Source organism: Triticum urartu, chromosome 7A, assembly GCF_056163025.1.
Source record: "Triticum urartu cultivar PI428250 chromosome 7A, HENAU_Tu73, whole genome shotgun sequence".
Lineage (NCBI taxonomy): Eukaryota > Viridiplantae > Streptophyta > Magnoliopsida > Poales > Poaceae > Triticum > Triticum urartu.
In genome coordinates, this window is record NC_141879.1 from 2,498,200 (window position 1) to 2,519,239 (window position 21,040).

Here is a 21,040-nt window from a genome sequence, read left to right on the forward strand (position 1 = left end):
TATCTACCATCCATATTGCACTTGTATCAGCATCTCTTCGCCGAACTAGTGCACCTATACGATTTACCATTGTATTGGGTGTGTTGGGGACACAAGAGACTCTTTGCTATTTGGTTGCAGGGTTGTTTGAGAGAGACCATCTTCATCCTACACCTCACACGGATTGATAAACCTTAGGTCATCCACTTGAGGGAAATTTTCTACTATCCTACAAACCTCTGCACCTGGAGGCCCAACAACGTCTACAAGAAGAAGGTTGTATAGTAGACATCAGTGACCTTCTCTAACTCGCCGATGATGTGGTTTGTAGCACCACTGTCAACATACCAGTTGGTGTCGACTCCATACGAGGCCTCTGCCCCGCCAGCAACTTTCTCATCTTGGGAGGAGCCTTCATCCTCTTTGAAGCGATACCAGCAATCCTTTGTTGAGTGCCTTGGTTTGCCACAGATTTGGCACAGGATGGTGTCAGGGCGTGACTTGGGGGAGTTGTGACGGCCCTCGGAGTTGGTGTAGGAGGGCCGCCCGCTGCTGTTGTTGTTGTCGGGGCCGCGGAAGTTGCTGTTGTTGACGTTGCCGCCGTTGCTGGTTTTGCCCTTTCACGGTGGGCCGCGGTAGCGTGATCCTCCGCCGCCACCACCACGGCCGCGAGTGGCGGCATTTGCCGACGACTTGAAGCCGCCGTTCCCCTGGAAGAGCACAACGCGCTGGTCGAAGTTGATCATATGGGAGAAGAGCTCATCGATGGTGACCGGCTATGTGCACGCGTCGAGGGCGGAGTCGAGGGGCTGGTACTCCATGTCGAGGCCGGCCAGGACGTAGGAGACCAGCTCGCCGTCTTGAAGAGGCTTGCCCATAGCAGCAAGTTTGTCCGCAAGCGACCGCATATATGCGAAGTATGTCGCCACAGACTGCGTTCCCTTCTGTGCATGAGAGAGCATGATGCGGATGTTGTTCACCCTTGAAAGCGACTGCGAGGAAAACATCCCTGCTAGTGCCTCCCAGAGCTCATGTGCATGATTAATGGAGGTGACCTGCACTAGTACTTCTTTGGTCAGATTGTTCAATAGATAGCCCAATACCTGTTGATCTACTCGGATCCAAACCGAGTGGAGAGGATTGGGAATCATCTCTGAAGGAAATATGCCCTAGAGGCAATAATAAAGTTATTATTTATTTCCTCATATCATGATAAATGTTTATTATTCATGCTAGAATTGTATTAACCGGAAACATAATACATGTGTGAATACATAGACAAACATAGTGTCACTAGTATGCCTCTACTTGACGAGCTCGTTAATCGAAGATGGTTGAGTTTCCTAGCCATGGACATGAGTTGTCATTTGATTAATGGGATCACATCATTAGGAGAATGATGTGACTGACATGACCCATTATGTTAGCTTAGCACTTGATCGTTTAGTATGTTGCTATTGCTTCTTCATGACTTATACATGTTCCTATGACTATGAGATTATGCAACTCCCGTTTACCGGAGGAACACTTTGTGTGCTACCAAATGTCACAACGTAACTGGGTGATTATAAAGGATCTCTACAGGTGTCTCCGAAGGTACATGTTGAGTTGGCGTATTTCGAGATTAGGATTTGTCACTCCGATTGTCGGAGAGGTATCTCTGGGCCCTCTCGGTAATGCACATCACTATAAGCCTTGCAAGCAATGTAGCTAATGAGTTAGTTGCGGGATGATGCATTACGTAACGAGTAAAGAGACATGCCGGTAACGAGATTGAACTAGGTATTGAGATACTGACGATTGAATCTCGGGCAAGTAACATACCGATGACAAAGGGAACAACGTATGTTGTTACGCAGTTTGACCGATAAAGATCTTCGTAGAATATGTAGGAGCCAATATGAGCATCCAGGTTCCGCTATTGGTTATTGACCGGAGACGTTTCTCGGTCATGTCTACATAGTTCTCGAACCCGTAGGGTCCGCAAGCTTAAAGTTCGGTGACGATCGGTATTATGAGTTTTTGTGTTTTGATGTATTGAAGGTAGTTCGGAGTCCCGGATATGATCACGAACATGATGAGGAGTCTCGAAATGGTCGAGACGTAAAGATCGATATATTGGATGACTATGTTCGGACACCGGAATGGTTTCGGATGGTTTCGGGCATATACCGGAGTATCGGGGGGTTACCGGAACCCCCCGGGGAGTTTATTGGGCCTCATGGGCCCTAGTGGAGAAGAGGAGGGGCGGCCAGGGCAGGCCGCGCGCCCCCTCCCCCTCTAGTCCGAATAGGACAAGGAGGGGGGGCGGCGCCCCCTTTCCTTTCTCTCCTCTCTCCCTTCCTTTCCCCCTCCTACTCCAACTAGGAAAAGAGGGGGTCCTACTCCCGGTGGGAGTAGGACTCCTCCCTGGCGCGCCTCCTCCTGGCCGGCCGCCCCCTCCCCCTTGATCCTTTATATACGGGGGCAGGGGGCACCTCTAGACACATCAATTGATTTTCTTGATCTCTTAGCCGTGTGCGGTGCCCCCCTCCACCATAATCCACCTCGATCATATCATAGCGGTGCTTAGGCGAAGCCCTGCGTCGGTAGCAACATCATCACCGTCATCACGCCGTTATGCTAACGGAAGTCTCCCTCGAAGCTCGGCTGGATCGGAGTTCGTGGGACGTCATCGAGCTGAACGTGTGCTGAACTCGAAGGTGTCGTACGTATGGTACTTGATCGGTCGGATTGTGAAGACGTACGACTACATCAACCGCGTTGTGCTAACGCTTCCGCTTTTGGTCTACGAGGGTACGTGGACAACAATCTCCCCTCTCATTGCTATGCATCACCATGATCTTGCGTGTGCGTAGGAAATTTTTTGAAATTACTACGTTCCCCAACAATCTCTTCTTTCCCATCCTTGTCCTTGGTGACGACGTGCTTGGCCGGCTCCAATGTGGTTCCATCCATGTATCCGAAGAAGCCGGCTCCTCTGATCTGCGGGGTGATCTGGGTGCGCCAGAGGACGTAGTTGGTGCGGGATAACCAACTTGGCCCGAGAGGTTGGAGTTGGCTGCGGCAGAGGAGGCCATGGTGGCGAGCTTTGGTGGTAGGAAAACCTAGCGAACTAGATGTGATGGAAAAGAGGGGCTCTGTATACCATCTGCGATAGGCTTGAAGCGTCGTACCCTGTTCGGGGGCACGACTTCGTGTTATATAGACAGGGGCTTATCCCTGGACATGCATACAAGTAGTTGGAGAGATTACAAATTGGGAAGCAAGGAAGGAATAAGAGATAGAGATAAGTACATGTGGTTTAGAGAGAATCTAAACTATCTCCTAACTACCTCCTGCCGAAGCCTACATGACATATGTCATCGTGACATGATGTTTAACAGCGGTTACTGTATCTTCATGTAATCGGTGTTTCTGTTTGAAGGAATACAGAGACTGGTGTACATTCTCTGCTGCTTGCTGAAATACTACTTCAGTGCTGGACATTATGTGGAGAAAAGTAGAGAAAATTTTGTGGAATGCAAGGAGAAGGTAAATTTGTGGCACTGACAATTATGTTCTCACTACATGGGTTGTAGAGTCGTTAATGTTCTTCTAAGCTAAGGAATTAAGAGGCCGGCTAGTGTTGGGATTCAGATTGACCAACGAAATTGGGTGTCACATGCGTGCAAGAAACAGAGCATGCAGTGGTCCAGGAAAAAAAATCAGAGGAGCCCAACATGATGTTGTATATCACTGTCAGACCCGTCCTCTCAGACCTTAGCAGTTTTTGTATATCCAATCATGTATCCACGTGTTGACTTTCGATGTCACACGTGAGAGGGGTGTTTAAGTGTATATGTGAAGCTGCTCCGCAGTAGGTCCAGCAAAAACAGACGAGAAGGAGCTGCTCTACTCCTTTTCGGCCAACCCCAATGCATGCCCACTGATGATGAGCACTTGTAAACTTGTTGAGACTTTCTTTGCCTTTCTTCTTTAAGATATGGCATGCATACTCGTGCATGTTCGAGAGAAAAAAAAATCCCTGAACTGACAGTTTCTAGTGAGTCAGGCTCCGCCGAAGTAGAGCAAGGGAAAGCAACGCTGAGCTCATGTGACCACGGAGATGGCGCGAGTTCGCGCGTGTCTCTGAAAAATCGGGAGGAGGATTTCGGTCACAGCCCGTCGATTTATAGCCCCATTCGCCTCACAGCTGAAACTCCCGCCACCCTTCTCCTCGCTTTCGAGCTTTCCCTCCGACGCACATCGGCACCGATGAGCAGGTAAGCGGCGGTCCTTCCCCGCCCGACAAACACATGCACGTCGATCATTTTGGCCAAATATATTTCAATGCACAAAAATACAAATTGTCTGTGCTTAATAATACATAAGGACATCTTCAGAGCGGGCCCTCAAACCGCCCGCAACGGTCCAGACCGCACGGGAGCAGTGAGGTTCACCATGATGAGTTTGTGAGTGAGGTGCATCTCGACCTCAAGCAGTGAGGTGCACCCCGGGGGTATTGGGTTCAGGTACATGTATGTATGTCGATTGGCTGCACATACTCGATGCCAACTTCTTGTGTCATTTCTAACCGGTTCTGCTCCATTTTCATCCTACTTGTTTCATGGCATCCCTACTTGTAACTTGTTCATGTATAATTAAGATTTTTTCTTACGACCTGACGATTTGTCTTTTTGAGGACCAGCATGTTTAGAGAGCCAAAACTGCAACAGTAAAGCTTTTTGTAGTATAGGGAGTTGAGGTGATGGTGGAGTGCATCCGTTTCAGGTAGTGTCTAAAAGGCCAAGTGGGGGGGGGGGGGGGGGGGGGGGGGGGGGGGAGCTGGCAGTCTTGAGTGGAATTTTCTCCTCTGCTCAAGCCAACAAGAGCAGAGGCGTGCCACATGTAACATGTTGGCAAAGCCTTTTCTCAAACAAGTAAATAAATTAAGCTATAGAGGCATGCGTTCCTTGCTATATTCCGTTCCATGTTGGCAAAGCGGAAATTTGTTGAGCTAGCTACTAACTTTACCTATGGCGCCGATCACTTGGATGATGATAAGCTAGTGATTTGTTTAGGACGAGACAACTTGGCCGTGGCTGTAAAGTGTAAAGCACCATGTCCATGCCATGCATGCTTAATCTCTCTTCTCAGTACAACGAGCCACTTTATCCCTCCGTTTTCTTGTCACTAAAATCATAGTGTGGAAAGGCAATTCGATCGTATTTGCTCGCTGAAATTCGTACAAATCCGATACAACATATCGTATCAGTACCGCCAACCGAGGATGACAACAACTGAGCTTTCACTTGGACGCACGCATCAGGCATCACTCATACTATTAAGTACCACTCCCTCCATTCCTAAATAATTGTCTTTCTAAAGATTTTAACAAGTGACTACATACGTTGTAAAATGAGTGAATTTACACTCTAAAACATGTTTACATACATCTATATGTTGTAGTGCATTTAAGATGGCTAAAAAGACAAATATTTGGGAACGGAGGGAGTAGTATAATATTGACCCTAAGAAGTAAGAACTTATCTGCAAAAGATATTCTAATCCTGATTGCGCAAGCGACCGATGTGGCCTGAATATTCCAGGAAATAAACCGATAACTAATTAACCGGCAGTCGCTGGATTGCACAAGCAGTCTTCAGCATATCTTCCTCATTGGGTGTGAAGATTTGGAGCGCATGCCAAAAGGTATTGGTCCGGCCTTGGTTGAGTTTCCCTGTCTAGGACGGATCGGGTTCGGTCCCATGTAGGCTTCTCATAAGCTTGGCAAAAATTTATTACATATCATAATACTTGAGTTCCAACTAGCAATACTACCTGGATGGCTATAAGATAGTTCTGGAGTTACATAGCTTTAGACCATACAAGATACTTATTATATGTAGCTTTAGACCATATTAATTCCAACCCCCATATGTGGGGGTGAAGATCTGGTGCTACGGGAGCACCTCACATTAGGTGCTCCCAATTTTCAAAATGCACATTTAAATATTTCAAAATTTCCAAAAACAATTGTGGATGTTAGCACCACATAAATGTACAATCCTTAAGAATTTCAGATCAAAATTCGAAATACACATTGAGAAACAAAAAAAGACAAATCCATCATGAATGTTTTGCACAAAACCCCCCAAACATTCCCGAAATGACACTATGGTCCACATCCCGTGATGCTGCCCATTCGATCTCAGATTGGCAGCCGAGGTCGCCTGGGAGCACATAATGTGAGGTCCCCCTGTAGCACCAGATATTCACCCCACATATGTGACATCCAGATCATACATATCACTTGATGGATTCCCATTTAAATACTCTGTGTACTCCCTCCGTCCTTGAAAGAGTGTACTTTCAACTTTATAAAAAGTTTACTAGAAAGTGATCAAATGGGCCAAATTACCTGATCAATGCTGTTTTTAAAAAGTTTAGTAGAAATGCGGTGGCTTTTCCACAAAAGAAAAAAAATAGCGACAAGGTGGTCTTCTCCAAACCTAACTGTAAATGTGATGGTTTTCTACAATTAACTCTATATAATTTATATTTAGTATCCCAACAATTTCTGTTTGATATTATGGTGGATGAAGATCATATTGCCCCAGTAATCTATTTTCATATACATTTTCTGTGACTATGAATTAAGATAACATGCTTTCTTGCAAGAAAGAAAAAAAGAAAGCGGAAGATGAAATGTCAGCAATCAGATGACATCATTTATGTATATCTAACCTGATGTACCTAGTAGCGTGGTAGGTGGTGTGCAAGTAGGGTAAATATTTTTATATGCCGGATAAATTTGTTATAACAACAGCCAGACGGCATGACTGGTCTACATCCAGTTTGATGTAGCAAGTAGGGTAATATCATATCTAATTGGATGAGCTCTTACAATATTAGTATTCATTCTATTGGCTCTTGGGGAAGATACATTGACTGCGTCTGTTGCAGACGGCAGAGAGTAATGTTTATGCATGGAGTATCTGTCACCATCAAGGGCTTTTCCTTGAAATGTCGGTGTCTTACGGGGATCACATTTGTACAAATTGATTTTTTTGGAGGGGGGGGGGGGGGGGGGGGGGGTGGGGGGGTGGTTGAAATCAACCGACGGGACCACTACCCCTTTCTGCTGTTGTTTTGAACCTTAGCATCGATGGGCCTATAGCTGGACCAGCTTCGCTACCAACGTTTTCTATGGCTCAAGCGAGTAAAAAGCATAAAGCTACTACTTTACAGGTTTATGGTTTTAAATTTTTCTCAGATAACTACTAAGTCAGGGGTCGGCTGTTTCAAAAAACCCAAAACTCTGAATACTTATCAATTGATCACAATTATGACAGGTGAGCCCGATGCGTAAGAGCTCTAATTGTTTGACCGTTTGTTTGACCCTTAGGGATGGGCTTGCACACAAATTTAAAAAATCAATCAGGTCCCTGCATTTTTTTGCAAAAAGCAATCTGGTCCTTGCTCCAGATCAGGGCAGCCATGGCGCTACTTCTCTCGCCCCCGAGCTCTCCTGACCGAACCTCGCGACGTCGCCTCCTCCGGCCGGCGAGCCGACCGGCACCCGCCGCCGGTGATCCCCGGGCTCAACCCTGGTCGCTCCTTCACCTCACCTCCATCTCTCCCTGCCTATCTATGCCCCCGCCGACCTGTGCTGCACGACGCAGCCGTGCTGCACAACGCTGCAGTGCTAGTGGCCGCCTCTCCGCGCCGGCTCCCCACGGCAGGCGGCGAGCCGTGGCAACCCCATGATGGGCAGCGACCCCCAGCAGGTCCAGATGGCGGGCGACGGCGCAGTGAACCGAGGGTACCCCATGGCGGGCGGCGCGGCGGCCCTCAGCGCCTCCAGATGGCGCGCGGCAGCGCGACGACCCATGCCGGACCCCATGGCGCGCGGCGGAGACTCCAGACGGCGCGCGTGGCAGGGTCGCCGGCCTCTTGTATGCCTCCTCGTCTCCACCTTGCCACCAGGAGCTCCGGCGAGCTCCATCAACAGCAGTGGAGGGGGGCTCGAAGTGGCATAGGGCGGTGGCCGGACGTGGCACAGGACGGCGGCGTGGAGTGTGGTCGGCGGCCATGGCGGTTCTGTGTTGTTCTTGACGGACGGCGGCGTGGAGTGTGTTCGGCGGCCATGGCGGTTCTTTGCTGTTCTTGACGAGCAGGGAGAGTGGGAGCAGAAGGGAGGCAGAGAGGAGAAGAGGAAGATAAGAAGAGAGACTGACATGTGGGCCCCACATGTCAGTTAGCGGTCAAACTACCAGTCGAACTAACGCTTCGTTTAGGTGTGGGCCTAACCTGTCATAATCGTGATCAATTGATAAGCACTCGGCGATTTGGGTTTTTTAAAACAGCCGACCACCTATTTAGTAGTTATCTGAGAAAATTTAAAAATCGGTAGTTTTTTGAAACCCTGGTCTGTAAAGTAGTTTTATGCTATTTACTCGGCTTAGGCACAGGGTACATCTAAGGTGCGGCTGCTCCGATGGATACCAAGGCAACCCTTACATTGTTGATGGATGCCAAGGTACCACCATTCGTTCGCCTCTGTTTCTTATCCATCACCTACTTTGTTAGTTCCTTGTTATTCTACCTTTACATTGTTGGTACTTCCTAATTAAACTGCTAAAACAACATATATTATGGTACAGAAGTAGTAGAATACATCGTCCACTTTTCCACACCATTTAGGGGTTTATACATGTGAATTTGCTCTTATATGCAGTTTAACATAGTACATTAATATTAACACAAAGATATCTCGTATTCATGATCCGGTCAACAACACTTTGACATCCATTATAAAAAATTAAAAATTAATAGTCATGGCCGGCCTATATGATTCCATGTCTATTTAAGAACCGGACAAATCTTGAGGTAAGTTAAAGTGTTGCTCATCTTTGACCGCGTGCTTAGAGTTTGGGTTGCGGTCGCCTGGTTGGTACATGGAACCGAATATATATAGCTATGTGAGTACAACCACTTCATGAAGCTCGGCTTCGAAACCAAGTGGGGAAAACACTTGGGTCAATCGATAGCACATAACAAATCCAATAGAAGGGTGTGGCTAGCTCTCATCTAGATGAAAAATAATTATATCCCATCTAACGCCCACGCCGTTTGATTTTAGGCGGAGATTCGTGAAGATTTTTTTATTTCTTGTTTGATTAATCAAATAGCATAGGATAAATCATGGTCTCGAAACTTGTTTCATGTAGTCGATCAACTAAATGTATTATATATGAATTAACAAAGCGACCAGGTTGTTTCATGTCTACTTCTGAAGTGCAATCAAAAGTCAATTCTATTTTATTTGAATTAACAAAGTGGTTTGTACATTATCTATAATCATATGTTCTCGGTGGCTTGATTTAAAGACCGTAATTTAATTACCCCAGTACTGTTAAACATGATGTACTGCCGTACATGTTGGGCATACTGGGGCGCATTGTAACATATCTTAACAAGAGTACTTGGGCCGTAGGTTAGGAGGTTAGAGGTGTAGTTTATCTTCTGTAACCACAATTCTATCTTTGTCTACCTTGATCCCCAAGATGTAATCTCTTCTATAAGATCTCAACTGTATGCGCTATCAGGGAGGTGTGCCCCTGCCTATAACACGTACGGGGTCCCCACTTGCTGAGGTAAGACGTTTTCGCTAAACACATAGAAAGAATTCAATAATTCACTTTCAGTATGTCGGTATGTCTTCTAAGGAGGAAGCAAGTTGGATCCCCAGCTAGCTTTCAAGGAGTAATTCTCCGTGTGAAGACTCAAGAGAGGAAGACTTGCAAGTGGCATGCATTGTCATGTTGGGACCACTCCCTCTTTCAATTATTAGTACCTGTTGTTGTTATTGTTATTGATGAAGTGAGTGGCCACGTTATTCAAACTTGCAACGCCACTGTGGGTCCTCAATAGTTAGGCCGTTAAAGCTGATCTTTCAACAAACCATCCTCAATAGTTGTTTACTTGTACACTAGGTTGTTCAATGCTGGGTTAAATATCAGTATACTTGACAGATTCTTTAACAAGATTAACAACTTAATGCTCAATCTGAGATGTTGACATGATTAACAGCTTGCTCATGTTGACATGATTAATGCTCAATCTGAGTTGTTTAAACCGAGCTCATGTGCGCCATGATTAACAGCTTGCTTACCGAACTTCACAACATCAGTCTTTGATCAGTCTGAGATGTTGACATAAAATGTAAGAATACATATATACGGTAGTTGCCCACATTACTTAATATCACGGAAACGTGACAGCTGACGGCCTCCACACAATGAGCATCTCACAAAGACAGACGTGATGCCATTTAATCTCAACTTGGTAAAAGTCCATTCAAGCTTCCGCGAAAATAGCTACGCCGTGGCTGTAGCACTGCACTTCCGCCATGCACCACTCAATCGCCATTGCCAAGCTCGCCTTGCTCCTCGCCACTGCAGCCGTGTCCTGCGGCTTCTTCGTCGTCGCACATGCACATGCGCAGAAGAGCTGCTGGCCACGCGAGAGGGACGCGTTGCTGGCCTTGAAGCAGGGCATCAACGACACCGATGGCGTCCTCGCCTCGTGGCAAAAACTGCGCCATGACTGCTGCCGCTGGACGGGCGTCGCCTGCAGCAACGAAACCGGCCATGTCACCGAGCTTCACATCGGTCTCAGCTGGTTGTTCGGCCAGATAAGTCCTTCCTTGCTTTCTCTCCAGCATCTCGAGTACCTGGATCTCAGCACCACCTCCCTACTTGGACCAAACGGCAGCAGTGTATTCCCAGATTTCTTGTCTTCTTTGCACAACTTGAGACATCTCGATCTCGCCGGCACGCCATACTCTGGTAGAGTTCCTGCTCGGCTTTCCAACCTTTCAAATTTGGAGTATCTCGATCTTAGTGGGACATCCCTGCATGGTCGTGCTCAGTTCCTGTTTTCTTACAAAAACTTGATACGTCTCGATCTCTCCAACACGCTCTTCTCCGGTACACTGCCGCCTCAGCTAGGCAAACTTTCAAAGTTGGAGTATCTCGATCTCACCAGCACGCTCTTTTCCGGTACACTGCCGCCTCAGCTAGGCAATCTTTCAAACTTGCGACACCTTGACCTCAGTTATATGCAAAATATACACACAGCAGATGTCTCATGGTTAACTCATCTGCATTTCCTGGAATATCTTGACATGAGTGACATAAATCTCGGCACCGCCGACGTGTTCCCTGTGGCCAACACAATCCCAACTCTCAAGGACCTCATTCTTAGTAACTGCTCGCTTCCATACGCCAACCAGCCGCTCACACACCTAAACCTCACAAGCCTTGAGCGGCTTGATCTCAACAGAAACGATCTGGGCCATCGAATTGATACGAGTTGGTTTTGGAACATAACAGGCATCACACATTTAGACCTTGATGAAACCTATCTCTATGGTCCATTCCCTGACGCCCTAGGAGGTATGACATCCCTCCAATTCCTATCCTTTGCCTATAATGGCAATTCAGCCACAATAATGGTGGACATGAAAAATCTCTGTGATTTAGAGCTCCTACGGCTTGATGGAAGTCTCGCGCTTGGGAACATAACAGAGTTTTTAAGGAAACTGCCACAATGCTCGTCCAACAAATTCCTCTCTGTGTATTCGAACCACAACAATATGACAGGAATGCTGCCAGATATGGTTGGGCACTTGACCAACTTACAAGATCTTTCCCTTTCTAACAACAGCATTACTGGAGCTATACCATCGGGGTTAAGGAATCTTACTAGTTTGTATGGCCTCGATCTCACTTTGAACCAGCTAACTGGCCAGATACCAATGTTACCGAGAAGCCTCACTCGATTGGCCATCTCCATGAACTCCTTGTCAGGACCTTTGCCGTTAGATTTTGGAGCTCCAGATCTTACAGATCTAAATCTCTTCTCCAATTGCCTTACTGGTCATGTTCCTAGGGCTATTTGTGAATTGAAAAACCTTAGTTTGTTGGATCTATCCAATAATCTCTTTGAGGGAGAATTTCCATGGTGTTCTGCGATGCCAAGCATGGAATTTCTGATCTTAAGTAACAATAACTTGTCTGGAAATTTTCCATCTTGGATTCAGAACAGCTCACAATTAGTTTTCCTTGATCTTGCGGTGAACAAGTTCTATGGAACGTTACCCATGTGGATTGGAGAATTGGTGAACTTGAAATTTTTGCTGCTAAACCATAACATGTTTTATGGGGATATTCCAGCCAACATCACAAATCTTATACTACTTCAGTACTTCAGTTTAGCAAGCAACAATATCTCAGGATCAATTCCATCGTCCTTGTCAAAATTAATAGCAATGACACTAGAACATCCACAGCGTGGGACTCGCTGGTATGTTCAAGAGGTCATAAACAAGGACATTTTGTCTGTGGTGATGAAGCGGCAAAATATGAAGTATGACATATATAGAGTTAACGAGATGTACGGCATTGACATTTCACTCAACCACTTAACAGGTGGAATTCCAGATGAGATAACTTCTCTTAATGGATTGTTTACTTTGAATTTATCTTGGAATCACCTGAGCGGGAAAATTCCTACGAACATTGGGGCTATGAAATCACTAGAATCACTCGACTTATCCTGGAACAACCTTTCCGGTGAAATCCCGACAAGCTTGACAGATTTGACGTATCTAAGCTCCTTGGACTTGTCATACAACAATCTTGTAGGAAGAATTCCGACAGGACGTCAACTTGACACCCTCTATGCCGAGAACCCGTCCATGTACAGCAGCAATAATGGTCTTTGTGGGCCTCCTCTTAAAAAGAATTGCCCAGGCAACAATGCTCTAGAGCATGGTAACCAGCAGAGAAGAGAAAATGGTTATGATCCAGTGGCGTTCTTCTACTTTGGGCTGATGGCTGGCTTTGTGGCGGGACTCTGGGTTGTCTTTTGTGCTCTTCTGTTCAAAAGAGCATGGAGGAATGCTTATTTTCGCCTCTTTGACAAGCTACATGACAATGTGTACGTGTTTGTTGTTGTTACTTGGGGCATGATGACCAGTAAGACAACTACAAGTTAAGAACTGGCGTGCTAAACCAAATAAGGCTGATCTGATGCTGGTGTCATTCTACTGTTGAAGTGTATGAATAAATAAGAGTGAGGAAGTATTTTGTAGCTTGTACAAGAATGTGTTTTGTTGGAGATTATAAGCTTGTAATATGTCTTAGAAGTAACAAATATTTTGTTAGGATCGTGTACACCAATCTGATTGATAAAGATTTGGTAATCCTACCAACCTTGTATTCTTGGCCTACATGGCTTTGCCCCTATATTAACATGAAAGCGTGCCGAGGCAAAGGCATAAGCTTCCACAAAACATTATTTCATTGTTCATTCTGTGTGCTAACCTGTGAATCTCACCAACTCGAATTCCAGTCTAAAAGCCCCCCGGCAGAACATATTTCCTTCACATGATACTACATACACTTAGCTACCGGGCGTGGCCTTATTTTCCTCAACCGAGTCAAGTCGCATCACACGTGTCAGATTTCCCCATTTCAGTTTCCCCCTGGACAATATGGAAACACCAGACGCATGGGTAGCAGTGGAGAGTCCGGACGCATGCAGTTTGACGAAAGAGCAGAGATCCAGCAAAACAAGAGCAGTGGTTCAAGAAAAACAGAGGAGAGGAGCTGCTCTGTTTTGAGCAACCAAATGCATACATTTTTTTTCCGGGAACTCTTGGTACATCTTACAGAGCACTGCTAGGTAGTTAGTGGTGACAGAGTATCACACTCAAGTTGAAGCTTTCTTTCTTTCTTTCTTTTCGGAACCCGCGATACTGAATAAAGGTACTCCCCTCTCAAGAAATGATGAAGCTCGGCACGGTTCAGTTCAGTTTAGTTAAGCGATGGTGCAGATGGTCCGTGAACACCCACATATATAACAGAAGTCAAACGAGCCATCACGTTAGTCCACATAGATTAAATTACCTCGGCCGTAAATTATAAATATTAATGGTTAAGATTTAAAAGATATAGCATTACATACAAATATAATTACGTTGAGACAGTTTGACATGTCACGTTGCCGGGGATGGTTGGAGACGATGTTCTGTTTGGGGATGGCTTTTTCATTATGATATACATTACAGGCCACTAGAGGTAACCAGCAAAGCATTCCGAAAGGGGCTGCGGCTCATCACCCTCTTCTATAATATTCTGTGGCCGAATCAAATTGTGGTATTCTGGGAACACCCTAAGCAAAGAAACCTTCCGAGCACGTTCTCATTTAATTTGGTGTTGTGCATGACATTTCCTGTAAAGACTCTACCTTTTGTAACCTCCAACAAGTCGCCACTAGTATTCACTCTAGCTAGGAGAGTGCAAGAAATTTCTTCCTCCAACGAATGTGGTGACCCACCATGACCATGAATGACATTAATGACAGAGGGGCTTCTGATGATCTTAGTGGGAGCAAGGGCCGGCGCCGTATATCAACCATTTCTGGTATATTTGTCGACCCTTTTGACTGAATATGCTTCCGAACCTCTGCTAGAAAATCAGGTAAGACTTCATTTAACCTTTCATTTACTAAATTAACTATTCAGTCTCTGTCCCTTCTTTCTTTTTGCGACTTAGTCATCCTTTTCTTGGGGGGATAGTAGGCATCCCAGAAAGTACTGTCGGCGCCGAGCTTACGGCCTCGTGTGGGCTCTCTCTACCTGTCGAGGGCGTACAAAATTGGGTCGAATGACCACCTTGGGGCATTCGGCAACTCTTCAGGGCTTGGTGTGTTTTGGGTAAAAATTTCCTGCATGAGCAAACTCATATCGTTTAGAAAATGGTCCTAAACATATATATGATGGAAAGTGTGGTTGTATAGGCTAATTACGTACCACTCTTTCGGCCGCAAGGTCTTTGAAGTAGTAGAGTCCGGTTTCTTTATGAAGCACTGACACACTGCAATGATGCAACTCGCCATTGACAATAGTCATGGACTTGGATCGCCGAATTATCTGCCTGGCCAGAGTCTCATCCTCTGGTAACTCGCCCCCGTTCATGTACGCAAGATAAGGAATCGTCCAATCCGGAATGACATGAAGAGCTGCCACCAATTGAGCCTCCGGATCAGGAATAGCCAAATCCTCTTCACCAGGGAGCTTGACCGACGGGTTATGCAGCACATCCAAGAAAACATTAGGTGGGACCGGTTTGCGTTGAGAGCCCAACCGGCTTAAAGCGTCCGCCGCTTCATTCTTCCAGCGGTCCACGTGGTCCACCTGATAACCCTTGAAGTGACCTGCAACAATATCCACCTCACGACGATATGTTGCCATGAGTGGGTCCTTGGAATCCCAAGTGCCAGACACCTGCTGAGCCACCAGGTCCGAGTCACCGAAGCACTTAACTCGGCTTAGATTCATCTCCTTAGCCATCCAGAGACCATGGAGTAAGGCTTCATACTCAGCTGCATTGTTAGTACAAGGGAACATTAAGCGGAGAACGTAACAAAACTTATCACCTCGTGGGGAAGTTAACACGACTCCAGCCCCCGAGCCCTCCAATTGCCTGGATCCATCAAAATGGATAGTCCAATATGTGTGATCCGGCTTCTCTTCAGGTGCTTGCAGTTCTGTCCAATCATTGATGAAATCCAAAAGTGCTTGAGACTTGACCGTCGTCCGGGGCACGTATTTCAATCCGTGCGGCCCAAGCTCTATAGCCCACTTGGCAATCCGGCCGGTTGCTTCCCTGTTCTGGACTACATCTCCCAAGGGAGCAGAACTGACCACTGTGATGGGGGGTCCTTGGAAGTACTGCTTAAGCTTCCGGCTTGCCATAAAAACTCCATATACCAGCTTCTGCCAATGCGGGTACCTTTGCTTGGACTCAGCAAGCACCTCGCTGATATAGTAAACCGGACGCTGAACCGGATATTCCTTGCCTGCCTCCTTGCGCTCCACCACAATAGCCACGCTGACTGCACGAGCATTAGCTGCGACATATAGTAGCAACGGTTCCTTGTCAATTGGAGCGGCGAGAACAGGCGGATTGGCTAACTGCCGCTTTAAATCCTCAAACGCTTTATCAGCAGCAGAACTCCAAACGAATTGATCCGTCTTCTTCAATGAGGGAGTCCTGGATTAGGGGGTGTTCGGGTAGCCGGACTATACCTTCGCCGGACTCCTGGACTATGAAGATACAAGATTGAAGACTTCGTCCCGTGTCCGGATGGGACTTTCCTTGGCGTGGAAGGCAAGCTTGGCGATGCGGATATTCAAGATCTCCTACCCTTGTAACCGACTCTGTGTAACCCTAACCCTATCCGGTGTCTATATAAACTGGAGGGTTGTAGTCCGTAGGACAATCATCTTCATACACAATCATACCATAGGCTAGCTTCTAGGGTTTAGCCTCTTTGATCTCGTGATAGATCTACTCTTGTACTACCCATATCATTAATATTAATCAAGCAGGAGTAGGGTATTACCTCCATCGAGAGGGCCCGAACCTGGGTAAAAACATCGTGTCCGTTGTCTCCTGTTACCATCCGGCCTTGACGCACAGTTTGGGACCCCCTACCCGAGATCCGCCGGTTTTGACACTGGTGCTTTCATTGAGAGTTCCTCTGTGTCGTCGCCTTTAGGCCCGATGGCTCCTTTGATCATCAGTAACGATGAGGTCCAGGGTGAGACTTTCCTCCCCGGACAAATCTTCGTCTTCGGCGGCTTCGCCCTGCGGGCCAATTCGTTTGTCCACCTGGAGCAGATCGAAAGCTACGCCCCTGGCCATCAGGTCAGGTTCGGAAGCCTAAACTACACGGCAGACATCCGCGGAGATTTGTTCTTCGGCAGATTCGAGCCACAGCCAAGCGTGCCGCACTGTTGCGATGGGCATGATCTAGCTCTGCAGCCGAACAGTGACTTGGAGGCCGCACACGCGCTGGCTCCGACCCTTAATTCGGAGCCCACTGCGCCAATCGAGGATGAGCGGTTGGGCGTCACCTCGGGGGCTGCGATCTCAAGTGTGATCGAGCCGAACGCCAGCCCCGCACTCCGCGTGACTCATGACTCCGAGGATCCGGGCTCCTCTCTGGACTCCGAACCCCCCATGCCCCTACCGATCGAATCCGATTGGGCGCCGATAATGGTGTTCACCACCGCGGACATCTTTCAGCACTCGCCTTTTGGCGATATCTTGAACTCTCTCAAGTCTCTCTCTTTATCAGGAGAGCCCTGGCCGAACTGCGGTCAGCGAGGATGGGATACGGACGATGAAGAAATTCAAAGCCCACCCACCACCCACTTTGTAGCCACTGTCGACGATCTAACCGACATGCTTGACTTCGGCTCCGATGACATCGACGGGATGGACGACGATGTAGGAGACGAACAGGAACCAGCACCTGTAGGGGGCTGGAAGGCCACCTCGTCATATGACATATATATGGTGGATACTCCAAAAGACGGAGATGGCGATGGAACAGCGGGGGATGACACCTCCAAGAAACAGCCAAAGCGCCGGCGTCAGCTGTTGGGGAACGTAGCAGAAATTCAAAATTTTCCTACGTGTCACCAAGATCTATCTATGGAGAGACCAGCAACGAGGGGAAGGAGAGTGCATCTACATACCCTTGTAGACCGCTAAGCGGAAGCGTTCAAGTGAATGGGGTTGATGGAGTTGTACTCATCGTGATCCAAATCACCGATGATCCTAGTGCCGAACGGACGACACCTCCGCGTTCAACACACGTACAACCCGACGATGTCTCCCACGCCTTGATCCAGCAAGGAGACAGGAAGAGGTTGAGGAAGACTCCATCCAGCAGCAGCACAACAGCGTGGTGGTGGTGGAGGAGTGAGGCAATCCTGCAGGGCTTCGCCAAGCACCATGGGATATGAGGAGAAAGAGAGGGATGCAGGGCTGCGTCATATATAGGAGAGGAACTCGCGTGTTATGAGCAGCCCAAACCTCAACTATATATAGGGGAAGGGGAGGGGCTGCGCCCCCTTTAGGGTTTCCACCCCTAGGGGTGGCGGCCAGCCTAGATCCCATCTAAGGGGGGCGGCCAAGGGGGAGGGGGAGAGGGAGGCGCACCAGGATGGGCCTTAGGGCCCATTTGCCCTAGGGTTTGTCCCCTTCTCCTCTCCCTTGCGCCTTGGGCCCTTGTGGGGGGCGCACCAGCCCACCTGGGGCTGGTACCCTTCCACACTTGGCCCATGAAGCCCTCCGGGGCTGGTGGCCCCACTTGGTGGACCCCCGGGACCCTCCCGGTGGTCCCGGTACATTACCGATAAACCCCGAAACTTTTCCGGTGACCAAAACAGGACTTCCCATATATAAATCTTTACCTCTGGACCATTCCAGAACTCCTCGTGACGTCCAGGATCTCATCCGGAACTCCGAACAACATTCGGTAACCACATACAAACTTCCTTTATAACCCTAGCGTCATCGAACCTTAAGTGTGTAGACCCTACGGGTTCGGGAGACATGCAGACATGACCGAGACGTTCTCCGGTCAATAACCAACAGCGGGATCTGGATACCCATGTTGGCTCCCACATGTTCCACGATGATCTCATCGGATGAACCACGATGTCGAGGATTCGATCAATCCCGTATACAATTCCCTTTGTCTATCGGTACGATACTTGCCCGAGATTCGATCGTCGGTATCCCGATACCTTGTTCAATCTCGTTACCGGCAAGTCTCTTTACTCGTTCCGTAACACATCATCCCGTGATCAACTCCTTGATCACATTGTGCATATTATGATAATGTCCTACCGAGTGGGCCCAGAGATACCTCTCCGTCACACGGAGTGACAAATCCCAGTCTCGATTCGTGCCAACCCAACAGACACTTTCGGAGATACCCGTAGTGTACCTTTATAGCCACCCAGTTACGTTGTGACGTTTGGCACACCCAAAGCACTCCTACGGTATCCGGGAGTTGCACAATCTCATGGTCTAAGGAAATGATACTTGACATTAGAAAAGCTTTAGCATACGAACTACACGATCTAGTGCTATGCTTAGGATTGGGTCTTGTCCATCACATCATTCTCCTAATGATGTGATCCCGTTATCAACGACATCCAATGTCCATGGTCAGGAAACCGTAACCATCTATTGATCAACGAGCTAGTCAACTAGAGGCTTACTAGGGACATGGTGTTGTCTATGTATCCACACATGTATCTGAGTTTCCTATCAATACAATTCTAGCATGGATAATAAACGATTATCATGAACAAGGAAATATAATAATAATCAATTTATTATTGCCTCTAGGGCATATTTCCAACAGTCTCCCACTTGCACTAGAGTCAATAATCTAGTTCACATCGATATGTGATTAACACTCAAGGTCACATCCCCACGTGACTAACACCCAAAGAGTTTACTAGAGTCAATAATCTAGTTCACATTTACCATGTGACTAACACTCGATGAGTTCTGGGTTTGATCATGTTATGCTTGTGAGAGAGGTTATAGTCAACGGGTCTGAACCTTTCAGATCCGTGTGTGCTTTACAAATCTCTATGTCATCTCCTAGATGCAGCTACCACGCTCTATTTGGAGCTATTCCAAATAACTGTTCTACTATACGAATCCAGTTTACTACTCAGAATAATCTGGATTAGTGTCAAAGTTTGCATTGGCGTAACCCTTTACGACGAACTCTTTTACCACCTCCATAATCGAGAAAATTCCTTAGTCCACTAGTTACTAAGGATAACTTTGACCGCTGTCCTGTGATGCATTCTTGGATCACCCTTGTACCCCTTGACTGACTCATGGCAAGGCATACTTCAGGTGCGGTACACAGCATAGCATACTGTAGAGCCTACGTCTTAAGCATAGGGGACGACCTTCGTCCTTTCTCTCTATTCTGCCGCGGTCAGGTTTTGTGTCTTACTCAATGTTCACACCTTAAAACTCAGGCAAGAACTCCTTCTTTGACTGATCCATCTTGAACACCTTCAAGATCATGTCAAGGTATGTGCTCATTTGAAAGTACCATTAAGCGTTTTGATCTATCCTTATAGATCTTGATGCTCAATGTTCAAATAGCTTAATCCAGGCTTTCCATTGAAAAAACACTTCCCAAATAACCCTTTATGCTTTCCAGAAATTCTACGTCATTTCTGATCAACAATATGTCAAAAACATATACTCATCAGAAATTCTATAGTGCTCCCACTCACTTCTTTGGAAATACAAGTTTCTCATAAACTTTGTATACACCCAAAATCTTTGATCATCTCATCAAAGCATACATTCCAACTCCGAGATGTTCACTCCAGTCCTTAGAAGGATTGCTGGAGCTTTGCATACTTGTTAGCATCTTTCACGATTGACAAAACCTTCCGGTTGTATCACATACAACCTTTCCTCAAGAAAATCGTCGAGGAAACAATGTTTTGACATCCTATCTGCAAGATTTCATAAATAATGCAGTAATCGCTAATATAATTCCAACAGACTCTTAGCATCGCTACGAGTGAGAAAGTCTCACCGTAGTCAACTCCTTGAACTTGTCGGAAAACATCTTAACGACAAGTCGAGCTTTCTTAATGGTGACATTTACCATCATTGTCCGTCTTCCTTTTAAAATCCATCTGTACTCAATAGCCTCACGACCATCGAGCCGTTCTACCAAAGTCTACACTTTGTTTCCATACATGGATCCTCTCTCGGATTTTATGGCCTCGAGCCATTCATCGGAATCCGGGCCTACCATCGCTTCTCCATAGCTCGTAGGTTCATCGTTGTCTAGCAACATGACTTCCAAGACAGAATTACGTACCACTCTGAAGTAGTACGCATCCTTGTCATCCTACGAGGTTTGGGAGTGACTTGATCCGAAGTTTCATGATCACTATCATAAGCTTCCACTTCAATTGGTGTAGGTGCCACAGGAACCACTCCTGTGCCCTACCACACACTAGTTGAAGTGACGGTTCAATAACCTCATCAAGTCTCCACCATCCTCCCACTCAATTCTTTCGAGAGAAACTTTTCCTCGAGAAAGGACCCGATTCTAGAAACAATCCCTTATTGCTTTCGGATCTGAGACAGGA

General features: G+C 46.9%; 1 protein-coding gene across 1 annotated transcript; it reads left to right on the plus strand.

Moving 5' to 3' along the window:
• The first annotated feature begins 10,282 nt into the window (after positions 1 to 10,282).
• On the plus strand, positions 10,283 to 13,177 carry LOC125525817 (uncharacterized). Its single transcript, XM_048690819.2, has one exon. The coding sequence runs from the start codon at positions 10,376 to 10,378 to the stop codon at positions 13,025 to 13,027; it is 2,652 nt and encodes an 883-aa protein (XP_048546776.1). The 5' UTR covers positions 10,283 to 10,375; the 3' UTR covers positions 13,028 to 13,177.
• The last annotated feature ends 7,863 nt before the right edge of the window (positions 13,178 to 21,040 follow it).